A 15,956-nucleotide genomic window follows, 5' to 3' on the forward strand; every position below is an offset into this window, starting at 1 on the left:
AAGATTGCACTGGCTTCCTTTGAGGGCCGCTAGACAGGTCTGAAATGAACAATTCGACAGAGGGAGAGCAAATAGCATTGACGTTGTGGAAAACGCGTCCATGATAAGGTAAGAAGTAAAACTAAGAACAGATGCAAAACAACAGAAAAGACCATGTCGCGAATCGGGACCTCACTGCTTCTGCGCTGCCTGCTTCTGGGACGCCTGCTGCTGCATGAGTCCACGGTAAGCTCGCTGCTTGGCCTTCTGCTTGACGCGCCTCTGCGCGACCTTCATCCTCTCCTCCCTGTCCTTGGGATCCAAGAACTTACCACCGACGTCCGTGAATTTGATGACAGGGCGACCGGGAGCCGCACCACTGACGTTGTACACGACTTTCGGGCGTCCCGACTCGGGGATGCGCCCGAGCATGTATGGAGAGGATTTCGCCTCTTCTCGGGCTTCCTTGGCCTCTACCACGTCACGCCTAGCCCTCTCAAGGATATCCATCATGATAGGATCCTAAAGTTGGTTGCAAAATGTTAGCGCAAACGCCCGAGGTCAGGAATCAGGGCTAAGACAACGAAATACTGACGTCTTTCTCGACCGTAGGCTCCCAGAAGAGACGTTGATACCGGGTTCGCGTAACATCTTCCGAGAGCTCGTCGACTTCATCAGCTTCGATGAGGTCTGTTCTCGAGCCCACCCAGTCTTCGTGCCGCCTGAACTTGGATAGGTCTTCCTTAACACCGAGAACTTCCTCCATACCCGATTGGAAACCGGTCTGGACTTGTTTGCCCTGTACAATAGAACCATGTTAGCAAGAGAATTAACGGGGAGGATAACACAAAGATGCGGTGGGTTGAAAACGGTATAACCAAATACCAAGTGATGTAAGGCACAAGGTATGTTTTTTCAATTCGCGAATGATGATCATGTCTCATCAGCGAAGAGGAAGTGGAGGATCACTAACTCACCGTCTAGAAAGGGAGGTTGCGGGTAATGCAGCGGTTAGCAAATACTTTAGAACCATCTTGAATGAGACAGGAGATCACCTGTTGAGGAGTCAGCATACAATACGAGATCATGAGGTCAAATAGAGTATGTGGATTCAGAAAGCCATGCATGCAAAGGTTTTTAACCATGTAGGTGTCTTTAAGACTAATCGATTTAATTCATCATGTACACGTCGCCGACGAAGACGGCGGTTGGAAAAAAATGAAACGGGCGACACGAACCTTCACCATATGGGCCTCAAGACCCTTCAACCTCAAGATCGCGTCAACGCGAGCCATACTGATGCAGTAGCGTTCTGATAATCGTCGAACCGAGTGGAGTTCAGGACTGGTCATGAACTGGTTGTAGATCGTGGTTCGTAGAGCATCAGATATAGGTGTTGGTGGTTTGAATGACGGGTTCAACGGGAATGGCTAGAATCATGCATGTCAGTCAGTCTTGGCTACATGAGAAAACAGCGCAACAAGACTGACCACGTCGCCTCCCAACCAATTCCTTGGGCGAACAGCTTGCTCAAATTGCATGCCTTCCTTGACCAACCAGGCATCAAAACTTGGGTCAGGTAGATCAGAGTCTGGCTCATCGTCCCGCTCGTTCTCTAGCTCGACATCGTCCTCGAGATAATCTTCCTCGTCGACCAGAGCATCATCAGGAGACTCCCTGAGGGGTGGCATACCGCCATTTCGCCGAAAAGAAGTTGATGCAATGGACCGTGATGAAACAGCGCCAAATCTATGAGAGACAGCGCATGGTGGCCTAAACGTTCGAGAGGAGGAGGAAAGGGCGAGGCGGAGGGCGAGCAATGCCATTGCGGACGAACGCGGAAAAATTTGAACGCATACTCACGGCCGCCCACGTGAGAACTTTAGGGTCGGCTTCCACGCGTTCGACGCGTCGCACCTCTCTGATCATCTTGCATTTGACGGCCAGACACAATGTCACAAACGTTGGATGAGCCGACTGGAAAGTCACTGCACAATATTCTCAGAGCCTACTCTGTCCTTGTCTCACCGAAGACTCTGGCGTTTCCTTCCAATTTGCCGTTCACGGTTGTTCACGACTTTATCCTACACTCGATCCTGCTCAGCCGTCACCTGCAACGATATCCACCTTCAATCAATTACCAGCTTCGGTTTTGGAAATGGGTCATCTATAACTTGGAAGGCATGATAGGCGACCAAGTATCTCTCCTCGATTGGGCTCAATCGCGCTGCGATCTCATCGGGCCACATCGATTTCTGTAGGACGTTGAAGTAGATGAGCGCTTTTACGAACATCAAATATCTCTACTCACGTCTACAGAGTATTTGTGAGTATGCACATATGCCTTCAACATATTGTTGCGGACGTTTATTGGTAAGGCCTCAGGATGTGGCTCTCCCACCGCCGCCCTCGTTCGTCACGCACTACTGGCGTCCGAAACTCATGGATCCTCAGAAGATCGATCTGGCTATATCAGGCATGGGCCTGACTGTCTTGCCCGACTATATAACCACGACGCTGCTAGAGTCCCGAACGACAATTGAGAGTGGTACAACTGGCCTCCGAACGTGGCGGGCTAGCTTCGTCCTCGCGCAATACTTGATCGCACACCCTGGTATAATCTCTTGCCACGTCTGTGATTCAGATGCTCTCATAAAACTCTACATATGATCTAGAACTCGTGGCCGGGAGAAACATCATCGAATTGGGATCCGGCACCGGTTTCCTCGGGGCAATCCTAGCAAGTTTACAGACACTGTTCCCGCCTTCTCCACAAAATGATTCGGACGGGCCTTCGCTATGGCTCACCGACGTTAGTGAACAAGTACTGGAGCGTTGCTCTGAGAACATTAATCTTCCCTGCAGTAGGTATCTTCATAGCCGTTCAGCTCTTTATTCCTAGTGCCTGACGATGTTGGTCTCGTTATAGATATTTCGTCGCGACATCCAAGGATATCCATACGACCGTTAGACTGGTTTGATGTGCTCGATCCCAGACTCGAGTTACCTATCACAACCTTCCTGTCTGAAGCGAATCCAGAACTCGTACTTGGAGCTGATATCGTGCGTACATTTATCGTCATACATATTGAACTACGCTCATAATTGCTTCGCCGCTGTGCAATGCGACAGGTATACGACCCAGATGTCGTCCCAGCCCTTCTCGGCACTATAAAGCTCGCCCTTACTGTCAACCCTACAGACGACGAACAGCCGAACCATAAGCATGCCCTTCTAGCGCTGACAGTGCGTAACGAACATACCACCCGGGCGTTCCTCGACGCATTAGGTTCGCCGTCTCCGTCTACTTGATTTTTCCTAGCAATCGGTAAATGACGAGGGTTGTATAGAAGAACATGCCTTCGCCGTAGAGGACATCACCTCCAAGCTTGATGGAGAGGACGAAAATACATTATTCGAACAGTCAGATTCGGGGATCGACCAGGACGTCCGCTTGCTGAGGCTTACTCGTCCCCGACCGCCGTCCCTACCATCATCATCAACGTGGATGTAGCACGGAGGAATTATCGAACAGATGAAAGTGCGAAAAGAGCTGGGACGTCTTCACACATCACATCACAATATAAGCGGATTTAAACTATGATAGTAGTACAGTACATTGCCAATGAAAATTATGACCCAATGGAAAGTGACGTCGACCATGTCGGCAAGCGTACACTCTGAAAAAGAAGGAAATGGAAGACCGGGCACAGCAATGGGGAAAAAAAGGAAAGCAATGAGGGAGCGAGGAAAACGTGATATGTATGCTACAATGTGAAGGGACAAATGAATGCAAAAAAAGTAACAGATATCCAAATACGATAGCAATGTGCGCCATGAAGTACAAGACATACGTCTAGACATCTAGGGTAAAGGCGACGAGCAAAACAACACTACTAATACACTCCTTCCAATAATGATATCATCTCGGGTCATGAATCGTCTGGTTCAGCCCATACCTCACTTCGCATCACCCAACGACATCCCCCTCTCCTATCGATCACCACCGTACAACATCCGCTCATTCCGCCAGCGCAGCCTTGTGAACCTGGAACACTCTGAACGACCTCACACAGATCAAACCCTTCTCACTCTTCTTCAAATTCTCCACTTGAATCTCTTGCCAATTTGGCGTGGGGATCATCGTCTTACTGTTCCCAGACTTCGAATCGCTGCGCCCCCGACTGGCAAAGGTACCGCTCCGCGACGAACTCGGCTCATCCACTGTACGGTCGCGTTTGTGCGTATTGGAATTCTCGTCTTTAACACGGTCTTTCCACTGCCACGACGGGTGGAGAGGCCAATTGAACCTTCGTCTTTCGAATCTGTGAGAATGAAGGATGTCTCGGTGAGCCACTAGATTTGTATCGAGGAGAAAGTTGCACTTACGCTCCATACTCCCCCAACATATCCTTCAACTCCTCGATCTCTTCCTTGACCGACCATCTCTCCTTCATGACCTTCACACTCTCATTCGTAATCTCTTTCTCTGCATCTGCCTCGCTCTCCTCGCGCTCTAGCGCCTGCTCCCTCTGCATCTCCCTTATCGCTTCCCTCTCCTGCTCCGTCATGACCTCCGCCTCAGCTTCCTTCTGAGCCTCCTTCTCCGCCTTCTCCCTGACAAACTCCTCCAAAAGTCTTCCCGAACTCAACACCACCTGCAGATTTCTTCGCACATGCATCTCCAACTCTTCCTCCTCCATCGGCATGAACACGTCCGGGAACAACACCAACCCGTTCGGCTGGTACGGAGGAGCATAGAACGGCGCGGAGAAGACGGGTTTCTTTGGAGGTGAGGCAGGTATGGGAGCGGGACGTGGCATTGGTGCGCCTAGCAGCTTTGCGGCTTTGGCGGACATGGTGGTAGGGAATGGAGTGGATCCTGGGATGGAAGGTAGGGGTTTGTTGGATGACGCCAGTGGGCTATGATGCGGAGGCGTATACGCGTGCATAGCGTGAAAAGACTGCGTGCTGGCGTTAGACGGCGGAGATGAGGGGAGATGAGGGGAGAACGATGGTGGGCTGGTGGATAAAGGAAGCCCGAAAGCGGCCGTCGTAGTCGCCGAAGCGACGAACCCGTCCGACCCCATCAGCTCTGAGAACTTCCTACTTCTCATACTCCCCTTGTTACTCTTCACCGTCGAAAACTCATCCTTCTCTCTATCCTTCTTCGTATCCCACTCGACGGTGAACAAAGGCCAATTACTGTTCTTTCCCTTCTCTTTTTCTTTCTCTTTCAATAACGCATCAACACCCATCTCTTCGAACCATTCTTTGCTCGGCAGACAGACCCTCCTGTCCTTCGACTTGCGTACGCAGTCCCTCCCGAAGGCAACGACCAACGCCCTCTCCGTCATAATCCTATTATAATCCGACGGATGCGGCTGGATGTTGTACTTCTCGTTCAGCGCAGTGGCATGCAGAGCCTCAAGGGCGTGCGCCACATCAAGTGAGCGATCGAACTCGCCTTGAGAGTCCTTATGGCCCATGCTCGTATTCGATGTATCCGTTGAAGAGTACGACTGTCGCTTGGCCTCGGTGTCGGTTTGTTTGGAATCTGAGGAATTGAACGAAGCGTGGGAGTCTGAAGAGTCGAAGTAGTAGTCCAAGCAGGAATCGTTCGCGCTGGGCCGGCGTGCAGCTACGATTCCGTCGTAAGCATCTTCCTCGTCCTCATCCTCGTTGTCGAACGATGGATCCAGGTCACGGTCGATGGTGGATATCCGCCTATTAGCGTTCACGGGCGGTGTATCTCGATCCCGCGAGACAGGAGCCAGTGGGGGAGCAGGAATATCCATGTAGGGGAAGAAGAGCTCATCGTCGATGAGCTCCATACGGCCGTCGGGCGCGAGTACGCGTTCAACTTCGACGAAGAGACGGCGCCACTCTGGTCCTGGGATTGCGAGGGTGAGGTTTGCGAGACGGATGAAATCGAAGGAGTCGTTTGGGAAGGGGAGTCGATAATGCAGGCTATGCCCATCGCAAATATCAGGTTTAAGACGAAGAAAATCAAGTTAGGAAGGAGAGGGGACGTACAAATCATGTTGAACCCAGCCAATGTTATTGATCACGGAGTCGCTGAGCTCCCAACAGTCCTCTGCAAGTCGGACCAGGTCGAGGCCTGTGAACTTCGTATTGGGCCACGACCCTGCAGAGTCGACTATCCAATCACCTCGCCCGCATCCGAGGTCGAGGACCCGTGCTGGCGGTTTATCGCCATAATCGTGAAACGATGGTCCGTGATTGGGAGTCAACCGTCGTAGCAGCATGGTGGTATATCGTTCGCTATAGCCGGATAAAACCAATAAAAACGTTGGCTTTGTTGTCCAAACGGGAATATGAACTTAAACAATGCTTACTTTTCGAGTGTCGCGTCATCATAAGGCAAGGAATACGGCACATTGCAATCCGAATACGGATGATACCTTGTCATCCCATCCCTTCCAATCTTGAAGAACGGCCTCTCTTGGAATGTGCTCCTCCGGTCATCGATATCTCCCGCGCCCGACTGTTCCTCCCTCGACCACCTTTTTCCACTCACAGGGGCCGCCTCCAATCCCTCCAACACCGACGAGACGCTCGATTGTGGCGAGTGTCCGAGTCCCGAAAACGTCGGGGATGCAAGCGCTGAGGTGACCGTCGAGTCGCTGTGCTCACCGGACGATCGTCCTTGGAAGAGATTGCCCAGCGAACGCTGTTTCGTCACTTTGCGAAACAAGGACCCTCCATTGTTGTTGTTCGGGCCAGTGCCGCCGCTGTTGGCCGGCGGCTTATTGTGCGGGAAAGCGATCCCTTGCCGAGCTGCGGCTCTCGGATCGTCTGCGGAGGGTCTAGGCGACGAGGACGACTCGCCATGGGAGGTGGAAGGACGACGACTGGTTCTGTATTTGGATGGGGCTTTGGGAGGGGATGATGGGATGAAGGAGTCCGGGAGAGGGAGATGTGGGGTAGATTTCGAATGTACAAGACCTTCCTGCACGGGCTTTGAGCGATCCTTGCCCTGCCGTCGCTTTCGGATTAGTGAGGACATAGAGGGTGTATCGAAGACGGTGGTGTCGCGAGACGAGGTTGCGTTGTCGGATGTGGGTTCCTCTTCTTGCACGTAGTGGGCGTTCAGAGTATCGCGGAAGAGTACAGAAGAGCGATGTATTGGAGCGTCTCCCGGTAAGGAAGCAGAAATGGAATGTGTCCACTGTGATATTCGTTTCCGGTGGTTGGGGCGCGCAGGGTGTGGCGGAGGTGGGACGGGTGGCAATACGGAGTGCGGGAGGGCAGACAGGGGAAAGGAAGAAGAGGAAGCAGGAGCAGAGTTGGGATTCAGTACCATTGTGGGATTTATAAGCACTGCAAGAGTTGAATGACACAATGTTCAAAACCGACGTTTGTCGATCGTGGCTAGTTTGCCTCGTGCCAGGCTTGCTTGGTTACAGGTATCGAGGAGAACAATGCACGGATAATGCCAAGTGTCCGACGGGACAAAGAGGATCGGATGCGCAGAACACAATGAGAAGTCCCTTTCAGGCGAGTCCTTTGGGAAAGACCAGATTCGAAGTATTACTTCCTAGTTTGGCGTTCAGAAGAACGTAGGAGTCGAGGAAAGGGCAAGCTCAGGCTGCCTCAGATGTTACTGCCAGCGTAGATGGTGGTAGTGGGGAGAGAAGGGGTTCGCGGCAGCGCCAGCGCGCGCGAGAGCAGGCTATGATAAATGGTGTGTATGCGCATCATGATGTGCGGCTATAGCTGGGTTTTCGATTGAGTGTGTGGGTCTGACTGTGCGCTTTGACAGATGATAGCCCGCCTCCTTCGGCACCCGGCGTTCGGCTCAGCCCGGATGCTTTCAAAGGCTTTGCTCTCAAACCCGTCCACTCCGGCCAATCAAACTTCCTTCCAAGATTCCAAGTACACAGCTCTTCTCACCCCTTGCTATTCGCGAATATATCGGTTTCTCGACAGGTATATTCGGGCCAAGGTACTCCAAGGTCACAGTTACTAGTACGCTACTCAGTCTATTTGGATAAACGCCTGCTCTCTGACGACGCACGGTGGTAGGAGGGACATCACATGAAGATTGCAATAGCCATACGTTCTAGGAAGACCTGGCTCAAGACCCCTCGTTGAACCATAAATACCATATGCCCTGCTTTGCCAATACCAGAAGCCGTGATCATCAGTTCTCGTATCGCCTCGACAATTCTACCGCCATGCATGCACCGCTTTGAGGATAAGCTCATTCTTCATCCTTAGCCGGAGGAGGTCCACACGGCTGCAGCATACGCTACGAGTCCAGAAGATAAAATCATAGAGCATATCAGCGTTCAGCATCAATCAAACATCATGACTGGCAGGGCAAAGAGCGAACGTGGCGCACCTCGGTCATTTCGAACTTGACTCGCCCGGTGGCCTCTCCATCGGCGATGGCGAGGTAGGACGCGAGCGTAGGGTGACCTACGATGGAAGCAAGGGTATCACGGTGTTGGTGCGTCAACCAGTCGCTGAACCGGCAATGCAAAACATACGTCGTGTGAGCCTCTGGTCAGCCATGCTGTACAAGATCAAATGCTCACTATTTGCTCAGATCCGCGTGTCCTGGTGATATAATTCGGTATCAGTGGTCGATTATCATAGGAGTATACGATAGCACAATATCAAGTTGTGCGGAAGGCGAACTCACCAGTCCCAGTGTATCGTGCATGGACTGTGCGGGAAAGAAGTCAGTGAGAATGCGACGGCCGCACAGCATGAGAATAGACACTGACGATGCTCCAATTGAGTGTTCGCAGTATATCTCAGTTCGGAGGACTGTATGATAGAAATATCAGTATACGACGTGGCAGAATAAGGTGCGATGGTGACAGACCATGATCAAGCTGAGTGGTGGCGAGAAAGTGGCGAGTTCGAAAGGGCGAGCGGGTCGACGTGATTTACAAATTAGAAGAGCGGAGATAAGATAAGATTGAATCGCAGGATTATTATGTATATCATTGTAGGTCCTCTCTTTCTACGTAACTCGTGGCATCCCTTGCTCTGCAGCATTATCTCCTTGATTCCAGTGCTCATCATTCATTAAGCATTTAGCCATACGGAGGTGATATATGTCTCTGTTTCACCATCAAAACATTCATATTGTATAGCATGACACCATTGAACTGACACCCGTCGCTCTCCTCATCCTCAAGCCTCGCTCAAGCTCTCCAACTTCGCCAACAGCACTTCATGCCTCTTCGCGCTGTATGCCATACTCCTAGAGTCCAGGAATCCCTCTACAGTCTCATATATCTTCGCACCGTCCTCCGAAGTCGCCTGTAAATGTCCATCAGCGACAAATGGTCAGCTCAACTGTCATTCATTACCCAGATGCACACTATCACTGGCAGCGCACGGACCAGCGAGGATGCTGGCATTTCGACGTGGCATGGTGCTGACATTATGTACTACAATTCGAAGGCGGACAGCACATAGTGCGATTCAAGCGCTCACACGTCTCGTGTAGTCCAGGGATTCAGATGTAGAGGAACAGGAAAAGAGTAACTTAGACTGAACTTGATACCCTGCACCATTCAGCACGACCTCCACCGTTTGATCCTCCAACAGAGCGACTTGAGCAATCGCTTCAGTGTTTGTGTTGGACACGACACGGAAGGATTTGATCGCTCCCAGGTTTAGTTGCTCCTCCAGGGAGTTCTGGAGTTCATCGACGAAGAATTTTTGTGGGCGTTGTCCAGGCAACATGGGTGGATCGTAAAGAGGACGAGTGAGGCTTGCGGGCGAGAGTATGACAATGATATATGTTTATTGCAGCGAAGACCTGGCGTTGACGAGGTCAAGGAGGACGTCGTTGTATTTATAGGATCTGATCGACCTCGTAAGACATCTGAAGCCGCAAGATAAGATTAGATTACTCAATTTCGAAATCAAGCCCGATCTTTCTGCGTTCTCAACGACTTTTCGCCACACCACAACCTCATTTACCAGACCTCATCCTCCTAACAAAGAAAATGGCCGACGACACCTCAAAAGTAAAGGCAAAAGCGGACACACTCTCGAACTCCCTCTCTCAACTCGAATCCACCCTCGAGCCCCTCTTCGCCAAATCTCTGCCCGAAACCACCCTCGGTCTGGATACAATCCAACAGGCGAAGCTTCAAGTGGCGATCCCGTACTTAGTCTATGATCTCGTCTTCAGTAGGTCTCATTATTGGCCTCCGCTCCGTATCTGCTCTGTATTCTTGCCTTTGCGGGAAATCATAAATAGAGGGCTTTGCTAACAATGACCACCACAGTCTACCTCAAAACGCGGGGTATCGACCCTAAGACCCACCCCGTTATCGCAGAACTCGTACGCGTTCCACTTCACACCCCATCGCAGATACACCTCTTCATTTCTTTCTTGAAACTCTATAGGACAGGATCCGTCAATACTTTGATAAAATCAAAGAAGCCGAGGATCCCGCCAAACGTACGTCCTAGGCTCCCCCTCTTTGTTCACCGTAGTCCTCTGCTCCTCCCCTTTTCTTTAATATTCACACGAATATGGTCCCGTAACTTACATGTCTTATTTTGTGCAAATCAACAGGCTCCCTCGTCGTAGACAAAGCCGCCGCCGGACGTTTCATCAAACACGCCATCTCCCAAGCTCGCGCCCTCGCCGATCCTCCAGCGCCTTCCGTCCCAGGCCCTTCCACCTCCACCTCCACCTCCACCTCCACTCCTTCTGCCGCCAATGTTACTGTCCCAGTGAAAGTTACTGCGAAAATGCTTGCTCGGGCGCAGTATGAGAAAGAGATGAGAGAGGCTGACGAGGCTGGAGAGGAAGAGGACGACGAGGGTTTGGAGATGTATGATGGCGAAGGTGATGTAGGGGTCGAATATGAGGATGAGAGTGGGGTGGCATCAGATGGCTCAACGGGGAAGAAGAACAAAGGGAAGGGTAAGGCTCTGGAAATCGACGACGACGCTCCGGAAGTGGCGACGATAGGTTCCAAACGTCGACGGCCACCTGTGGACGTGTTCGCAGGTACGTCCCGTTCCATAAATTAATCTCACCGTCTTTCATTATTTTCTAGGTTATCGCTCACTGACTTCACCTCTGACCTCCACAGGATACGGTGAAGACACGCTTGGCTCCGCGACCCCGACAACAACAACACCTGGACCACCCACTGCCACCAAACGAGTCAAGCTCCAAGCAGTTGAGAACGACGACGCCGCCAGTTCAGGTTCAGGCTGGAATACGCCCGTCGATACTTCGGACGGGAACTCGAAGAGCAAGAAGGGCGGCAAGAAGAAGAAAAAGTCGAAAGCATCGCCGATATCTGGGTGAAGGCGCTGTGTCCACTTGTCTCCTTCCTTCCTGAGTTGCGTAGTTTTGTGAGGTTTTTTTTTGGATTATATACAGTGCTTTCAGCATGTTGACCCACCGTGATCCATCTGTCACTCACAACCTCACAACATATACACAAAAATCAACGGCAGCTGTACATTATAACCAACGCATACATACATGGTGTAAACACGAACAAAAGGAAAGAGACACAAAAGAAGAAAAAAAGTCTTCAAATGCCAATGAACATTGAACGTCGAACGCCCTTGTCAAAATGGTGCAGAGTGCTAGCGGAAACCGGAGGGCAAGTAGGTACTAATAATGCATGAACGGAGCGGTGAAGACTAACGGAGTAAGAGATGGAGAGAGGAATAAAATACACGCGGGCTGGAGCAGATTCATCGCCCGTTACTGTCTATGTAGGCTGTACAAAAAAAAACACATAATCTGGAGGGAGAGAGAGAGGGGAGACAGAATGAGAGAGATGTATATATGGACCGTGGAGGGACCTGTATGAGCGAGACAAAGAGAGAGGAAGACCGACTAACTGGAGCCCTATGGCCCAGCGGCCAATGTAAAGTCGTGAGATCGTAACGCACCAAACCCGCCAGCTCCTGTCCTCGTCCCCACAGGCCACCTAGCAACCCAACAGCACAGATACACAAGCACCGATAACCAGTAGTACAAGCAGAGTATACAACACTATAACACAGAGAAAGAAACGATGGTAACACAGAAAGCAGAGCAACTCACATCTCACATAATCGTACACCCATCCCTCTCATTATGCAAATCCAACAAGCTCGGCGTATTCGCACCACCAGCAGAGCCCCTCAACCTCCCGTTCCCCCCACCAGGCGACCACCACCTCGCCCTCCCAGCCCCCAAACCCGCCGCCCCTATCCCCCTACTCCCACCTCCCCCAATCCCCGTCCCAAGACCTGACCCACCCTCCTCATCACCCACCGCATCCGTCTCCAAATCCGTATCTCTATCTCTATCTCTCCCTCCCAAAGCTGCCTTCCTCGTCCTCTTCCTCTTCGCCCTCGCAGCGGTGACCGCATCCACGCTCTGCCACGAATAAAACGTCTTCACGACCACCCTGCCCTCATCGCACTCATCCATCCCGACTCCGAGCCCCTCATCGTCCCTCCCGTCCAAATACCCCAACTTCCGCGTCTCGAACTTCCGCTGGCCCTTCCTCGCCCTGACCTTATCCTCGCCCGCCAGTTCCTTCAACACGCCCTCACCGACGGAGCGACAGTCGATAGCGACGACGGTGGCATCTCGGATTGAACGTTCCCGAGCGCGATTGACGAACGTTTTGAGCGTGGGGCCGGAGAGACGGGTGCTGTCCGCTTCGAGGACTTTGAGGTGGTGACAGTTGGTGATGAGGGCTAGGAAGGCTTCGTTGCTCAGATGGACGGCGTACGAGACGACGAGATGTTCGAGCTTCGAGCCTGGTTCGCCTTCTCCTTCCTCCTCCCGCTCCTCCTCACCATCGTCTTCCTCACCGTGAGACCTCGAAGGCGTGAGCGCCTCAAGCACCTTATCCGTAATCTCGCTCGCATCCTCCAGATCCACCTTCCTAATCCCCGGAAGCGTCTCCAAAAGCCTAACGAGCCCCTCATCCTTCATCTCCGCCCCTATCCCCCCAAGCTCCAACATCTCCAACCTCGGCATCGCATACGCAAGGTGCGAACACGCTATATCCGTCAACAGCCCACAACTCGAAAGCGATAAATGCCTCAGCCGCGTCACCCGCCTCCGATACCGATTCGCAGCGTATCCGTTCGAATCGTATTCCCTCCCCGCCTCGCGCGCCGACAACACGACGGTCTCCATCTCCGGGTCCAGGACGTCCACCATGTCGCTCATATCGAGCGGACAGGCCGTGAACGCCTCGATCGAGGAATTATGCAGATCCTTGCAGTAGCTCAAATCGAGCACCTCGATTCCTGGCGCCACCCTCCCCAGACTCTCCATCATCCCGTCCGTGATACCCTTCAGACCCGAAAGCCTCAACTCCCTCAGCTTGAGCGCTTTCTGATCCCTGAGCGCGAACGCGGCCATGGATCGGATTCCGGCGCCGGAAATGAGCTTACAGCGGCTCATGTCGAGCACTTCGAGTACTTTGCACGACTCGTAGATGATCTCGCAGGTCTCGTTCGTCACTGCGTTCAGGGCGCGCAGTTTCAGGACGTTTAGGAGGGGAGAGCGCCGGAGGAGGTGGTGCAGTGCGGGCGTGGTTAGGGATGAACAGCCGGTGAGGTCGACGGAGGTGAGGAGCGTGTTGTTGGCTGTGGTGGAGCGGAGAGAGAGGCTGTCGGTGAGGGTTTGCAGGGAGGAGGGGAGGAAAGAGGTGTGGCCTGCGAGGGAGAGCGTCTTGATGAACGGTCCTGCGGATTTGGCGATATGCATTATCTGCGAAGGTGGCATCTTCGGGAACGGTCGCACATCAAGGTCCGTCCAAAGCTGGCCGTCGAAGACGAGTCCCATCCATGACTTGCACACCTATCGAGTCCAGTGCAGGAAAAAAACCAAAAGTGTCACCACACCGTTTCACTCAAAGTCAGGGGTTGGAGCGTAAACTCACCCTACTCATCCTAACGAGTTCCCTAACCCCCTGCTCGCGCCCCACCCATCTATTCTTAGACGACCCCGCCTTATGCACCGTCCACCTACCCTCGCCCATCCGCCTTACATGTTCCTCCTCCCTCCCATGCACCAAACACGCAAAAACGTGGAGCCGCACCTCGCGCGGCAACATCTCCTCGAACGCACTCCTCAGCTTCTCAGGCTTCTCCTCAAACGCATTCCTCGGCTTGCTCTCCTGCTCCACAGCCACAGCCTTGACGGGGAAAGTCAAGGCGAGAGGTAAAGGCACGAAGACGTCGCTATGCGTGAGCGAGGGCGAGAGGGGAACGAGATCGAGAGCGGAGACGAGTGGGAAGGGAGAGGAGTAGGAACGGCCTTTGCCTTTGAGGTTGAGGGGGAATGCGGATTCGCGCGTGGGGCGGGGGATATGCCTTTGAACTTGGGATGTGGATATGGATGTGGATGTGGATTGGGAGGAGGGGTGGGTTTGGATGGGCGGGTAGTAAGATTCCGCGACGGGCAGTTCTTGAGCCATAATCTGCTCGATATCGACATTAAAACAGTTAGGGATACTGCTCGATGGACTGGGCGAATTTGAGTGGCCGCCATCCCTATCCCTATCTGACCTCCGTCTCCAAGGCGTGAAGCAACCGACTTCACAAGCCTGGATCGAATCAAAGTCAAAGTCGAATCTCCCGTCTACATACGGTGAAGGAGAGGGTGTAGCGGAAGGGGAGGGCGTAGGACTGTTGGTGGTGATGGCAGAAGAGGGCGATTGATCCCCGCGCTTGAAGAGCTTGCGCGCGAGTGTAGACGGGCCTCTAGTATTAGCAGAAACGGAGGTGAGACGCATCCTGACGCGGGACACGGATCGTGCGGCGACGGAATGCGTAGAATGCATAGAAAGATTAGAGAGCGATCTGCGTCTGGAGGGCATCCGGATGAGGACTGGCATCGGGTTCGGAGTGTTGTCTTGTGCTTGTGCTGGAGAGGGGGTGACGGGAGACTGAGATTGAGCCGTCGTGGTCTCCACGGGACTAGGATCTTGACCGGTCGTTGTGGCGGTGGTGTAGATAGAGCCGAAAGAGGACGGACCTGGGTCGTTGGAAGAAGAGAACGTGGATGGAGAGCCAGAACCGTACATATCGTCGTAGCTGAATTCGGTGGGCGAGAACGTCAGAGGGGGAAGAGTCGGCGGTAGATCTCTGCCTTTGCCTTTGCCTTTGTCGCTGGTGGTGGTGAAAGGGAGGTCGTCATCTTGGAGGGACATAGACATGGAGATGTCGTGTGTTGGGTGATAGGATCCGAAATCGGGGTCATGAGAGGTGAAAGGGGATGATGCGTCGGGTGATGTCACGGTAGGATGGGTGAAGCCTGCCTCGGAATCGAAAGACATGGAGAACAGATCCGCATGTTCTTCGTCTTCTTCGAGAGCCCCCCTAGCTGCTCTAGAGACTCCCTTTCCCTTGTCGATAGCGATTGGAGACGAAGGCGAGTCGGCAGACGAAGAGGAAGAGGAAGATGGTTCGTTAGGGGTAGGGGGCGGCAGAGAGACTCTGGGACCGTCCGAGACGACGTGCTCGAGACTGGCCGTCGAGGTAGAGAAGTCGCCGTCCATGTCTAAGCTACTGGGACGGGCAACAGAGGAGGCCTGAGGGAGAGAGAGAAGAGGGCTTTATAAAGGGAAAGGAGGCGCTAGACAATCGATGTCGCACGTCCAGCTCGTGGCCTGAGCCGCGAGGAATAGGAGCGAGCCAGCGAAGTAGCAGCCAGCAGCGAGATAAGTACCACAACTGATTATCGCTGTCGGAGTACTTAGAGCAGAGGATGAGCACAAGCCTACATCTATGTCCTTCAGCAGCTCCGCCGGCCCCATTACAAGACCCTCCACTCCAGTTCCCACGCACTCACTTCGGCCATCCGTACCGAACAATATCACATCATGTCCTTGCTCTGAGCGACGAGACATCCGGCCAACTCAGCATTCGCCTCTTGACAGCGTATACATCGTTTAACGCGGCAGAGCAATTGCACGAACAATTAGAGCATTCACAGCGCG

The 15,956-nt window shown here is 52.8% G+C and overlaps 7 protein-coding genes across 7 annotated transcripts; 2 read left to right on the forward strand and 5 right to left on the reverse strand.

The window, feature by feature from the left end:
• Nucleotides 1–171: 171 nt before the first annotated feature.
• Nucleotides 172–1,670, reverse strand: STEHIDRAFT_113703 (uncharacterized protein; the record flags this gene model as incomplete). Its single annotated transcript, XM_007307628.1, has 6 exons — nt 172–501; nt 575–778; nt 957–959; nt 1,002–1,034; nt 1,218–1,409; nt 1,470–1,670. 6 exons carry the CDS (start codon nt 1,668–1,670, stop codon nt 172–174), a joined length of 963 nt encoding a protein of 320 aa, XP_007307690.1.
• Nucleotides 1,671–1,931: 261 nt separating this feature from the next.
• On the forward strand, nt 1,932–3,440 carry STEHIDRAFT_133497 (uncharacterized protein; the record flags this gene model as incomplete). The annotated part of the gene is made up of 7 exons (XM_007307629.1): nt 1,932–2,177; nt 2,241–2,305; nt 2,358–2,593; nt 2,655–2,843; nt 2,909–3,042; nt 3,112–3,275; nt 3,425–3,440. The coding sequence occupies 7 exons, from the start codon at nt 1,932–1,934 to the stop codon at nt 3,438–3,440; spliced, it is 1,050 nt and encodes a 349-aa protein (XP_007307691.1).
• Nucleotides 3,441–4,000: 560 nt separating this feature from the next.
• Nucleotides 4,001–7,635, reverse strand: STEHIDRAFT_141310 (uncharacterized protein; the record flags this gene model as incomplete). Its single annotated transcript, XM_007307630.1, has 4 exons — nt 6,339–7,635; nt 6,016–6,264; nt 4,369–5,949; nt 4,001–4,304 (listed from the first exon to the last, which is right to left on the reverse strand). The coding sequence occupies exons 1-4, from the start codon at nt 7,304–7,306 to the stop codon at nt 4,001–4,003; spliced, it is 3,102 nt and encodes a 1,033-aa protein (XP_007307692.1). The 5' UTR covers nt 7,307–7,635.
• A 289-nt stretch (nt 7,636–7,924) lies between these two features.
• STEHIDRAFT_123997 (splicing factor 3B subunit 5) lies at nt 7,925–8,839 on the reverse strand (the record flags this gene model as incomplete). The annotated part of the gene is made up of 6 exons (XM_007307631.1): nt 7,925–8,254; nt 8,348–8,471; nt 8,544–8,565; nt 8,651–8,674; nt 8,736–8,778; nt 8,837–8,839. The coding sequence occupies 6 exons, from the start codon at nt 8,837–8,839 to the stop codon at nt 8,207–8,209; spliced, it is 264 nt and encodes an 87-aa protein (XP_007307693.1). The 3' UTR covers nt 7,925–8,206.
• A 231-nt stretch (nt 8,840–9,070) lies between these two features.
• STEHIDRAFT_123998 (uncharacterized protein) lies at nt 9,071–9,794 on the reverse strand. Its single transcript, XM_007307632.1, has 2 exons — nt 9,520–9,794; nt 9,071–9,279 (listed from the first exon to the last, which is right to left on the reverse strand). The coding sequence occupies exons 1-2, from the start codon at nt 9,706–9,708 to the stop codon at nt 9,151–9,153; spliced, it is 318 nt and encodes a 105-aa protein (XP_007307694.1). The 5' UTR covers nt 9,709–9,794; the 3' UTR covers nt 9,071–9,150.
• Nucleotides 9,795–9,974: 180 nt separating this feature from the next.
• Nucleotides 9,975–11,393, forward strand: STEHIDRAFT_149083 (uncharacterized protein; the record flags this gene model as incomplete). The annotated part of the gene is made up of 5 exons (XM_007307633.1): nt 9,975–10,161; nt 10,260–10,315; nt 10,381–10,435; nt 10,553–10,993; nt 11,079–11,393. 5 exons carry the CDS (start codon nt 9,975–9,977, stop codon nt 11,297–11,299), a joined length of 960 nt encoding a protein of 319 aa, XP_007307695.1. The 3' UTR covers nt 11,300–11,393.
• A 265-nt stretch (nt 11,394–11,658) lies between these two features.
• On the reverse strand, nt 11,659–15,699 carry STEHIDRAFT_149084 (RNI-like protein). Its single transcript, XM_007307634.1, has 2 exons — nt 13,896–15,699; nt 11,659–13,813 (listed from the first exon to the last, which is right to left on the reverse strand). Exons 1-2 carry the CDS (start codon nt 15,513–15,515, stop codon nt 12,056–12,058), a joined length of 3,378 nt encoding a protein of 1,125 aa, XP_007307696.1. The 5' UTR covers nt 15,516–15,699; the 3' UTR covers nt 11,659–12,055.
• Between the last annotated feature and the right edge of the window lie 257 nt (nt 15,700–15,956).

This window comes from Stereum hirsutum (assembly GCF_000264905.1).
Source record: "Stereum hirsutum FP-91666 SS1 unplaced genomic scaffold STEHIscaffold_13, whole genome shotgun sequence".
Classification (NCBI taxonomy): domain Eukaryota; kingdom Fungi; phylum Basidiomycota; class Agaricomycetes; order Russulales; family Stereaceae; genus Stereum; species Stereum hirsutum.

What these genes read in the sequence shown, in the direction of transcription:
- STEHIDRAFT_149084 (XM_007307634.1), bottom strand. Translation starts at nt 15,515, where the DNA reads ATGGACGGCGACTTCTCTACCTCGACGGCCAGTCTCGAGCACGTCGTC. An exon ending in AACTCGTTAGGATGAGTAGG is followed by an intron (nt 13,814 to 13,895) that starts GTGAGTTTACGC and finishes TGGACTCGATAG; the next exon opens with GTGTGCAAGTCATGGATGGG.
- STEHIDRAFT_123998 (XM_007307632.1), bottom strand. Translation starts at nt 9,708, where the DNA reads ATGTTGCCTGGACAACGCCCACAAAAATTCTTCGTCGATGAACTCCAG. An exon ending in TGAATGGTGCAGGGTATCAA is followed by an intron (nt 9,280 to 9,519) that starts GTTCAGTCTAAG and finishes GGACATTTACAG; the next exon opens with GCGACTTCGGAGGACGGTGC.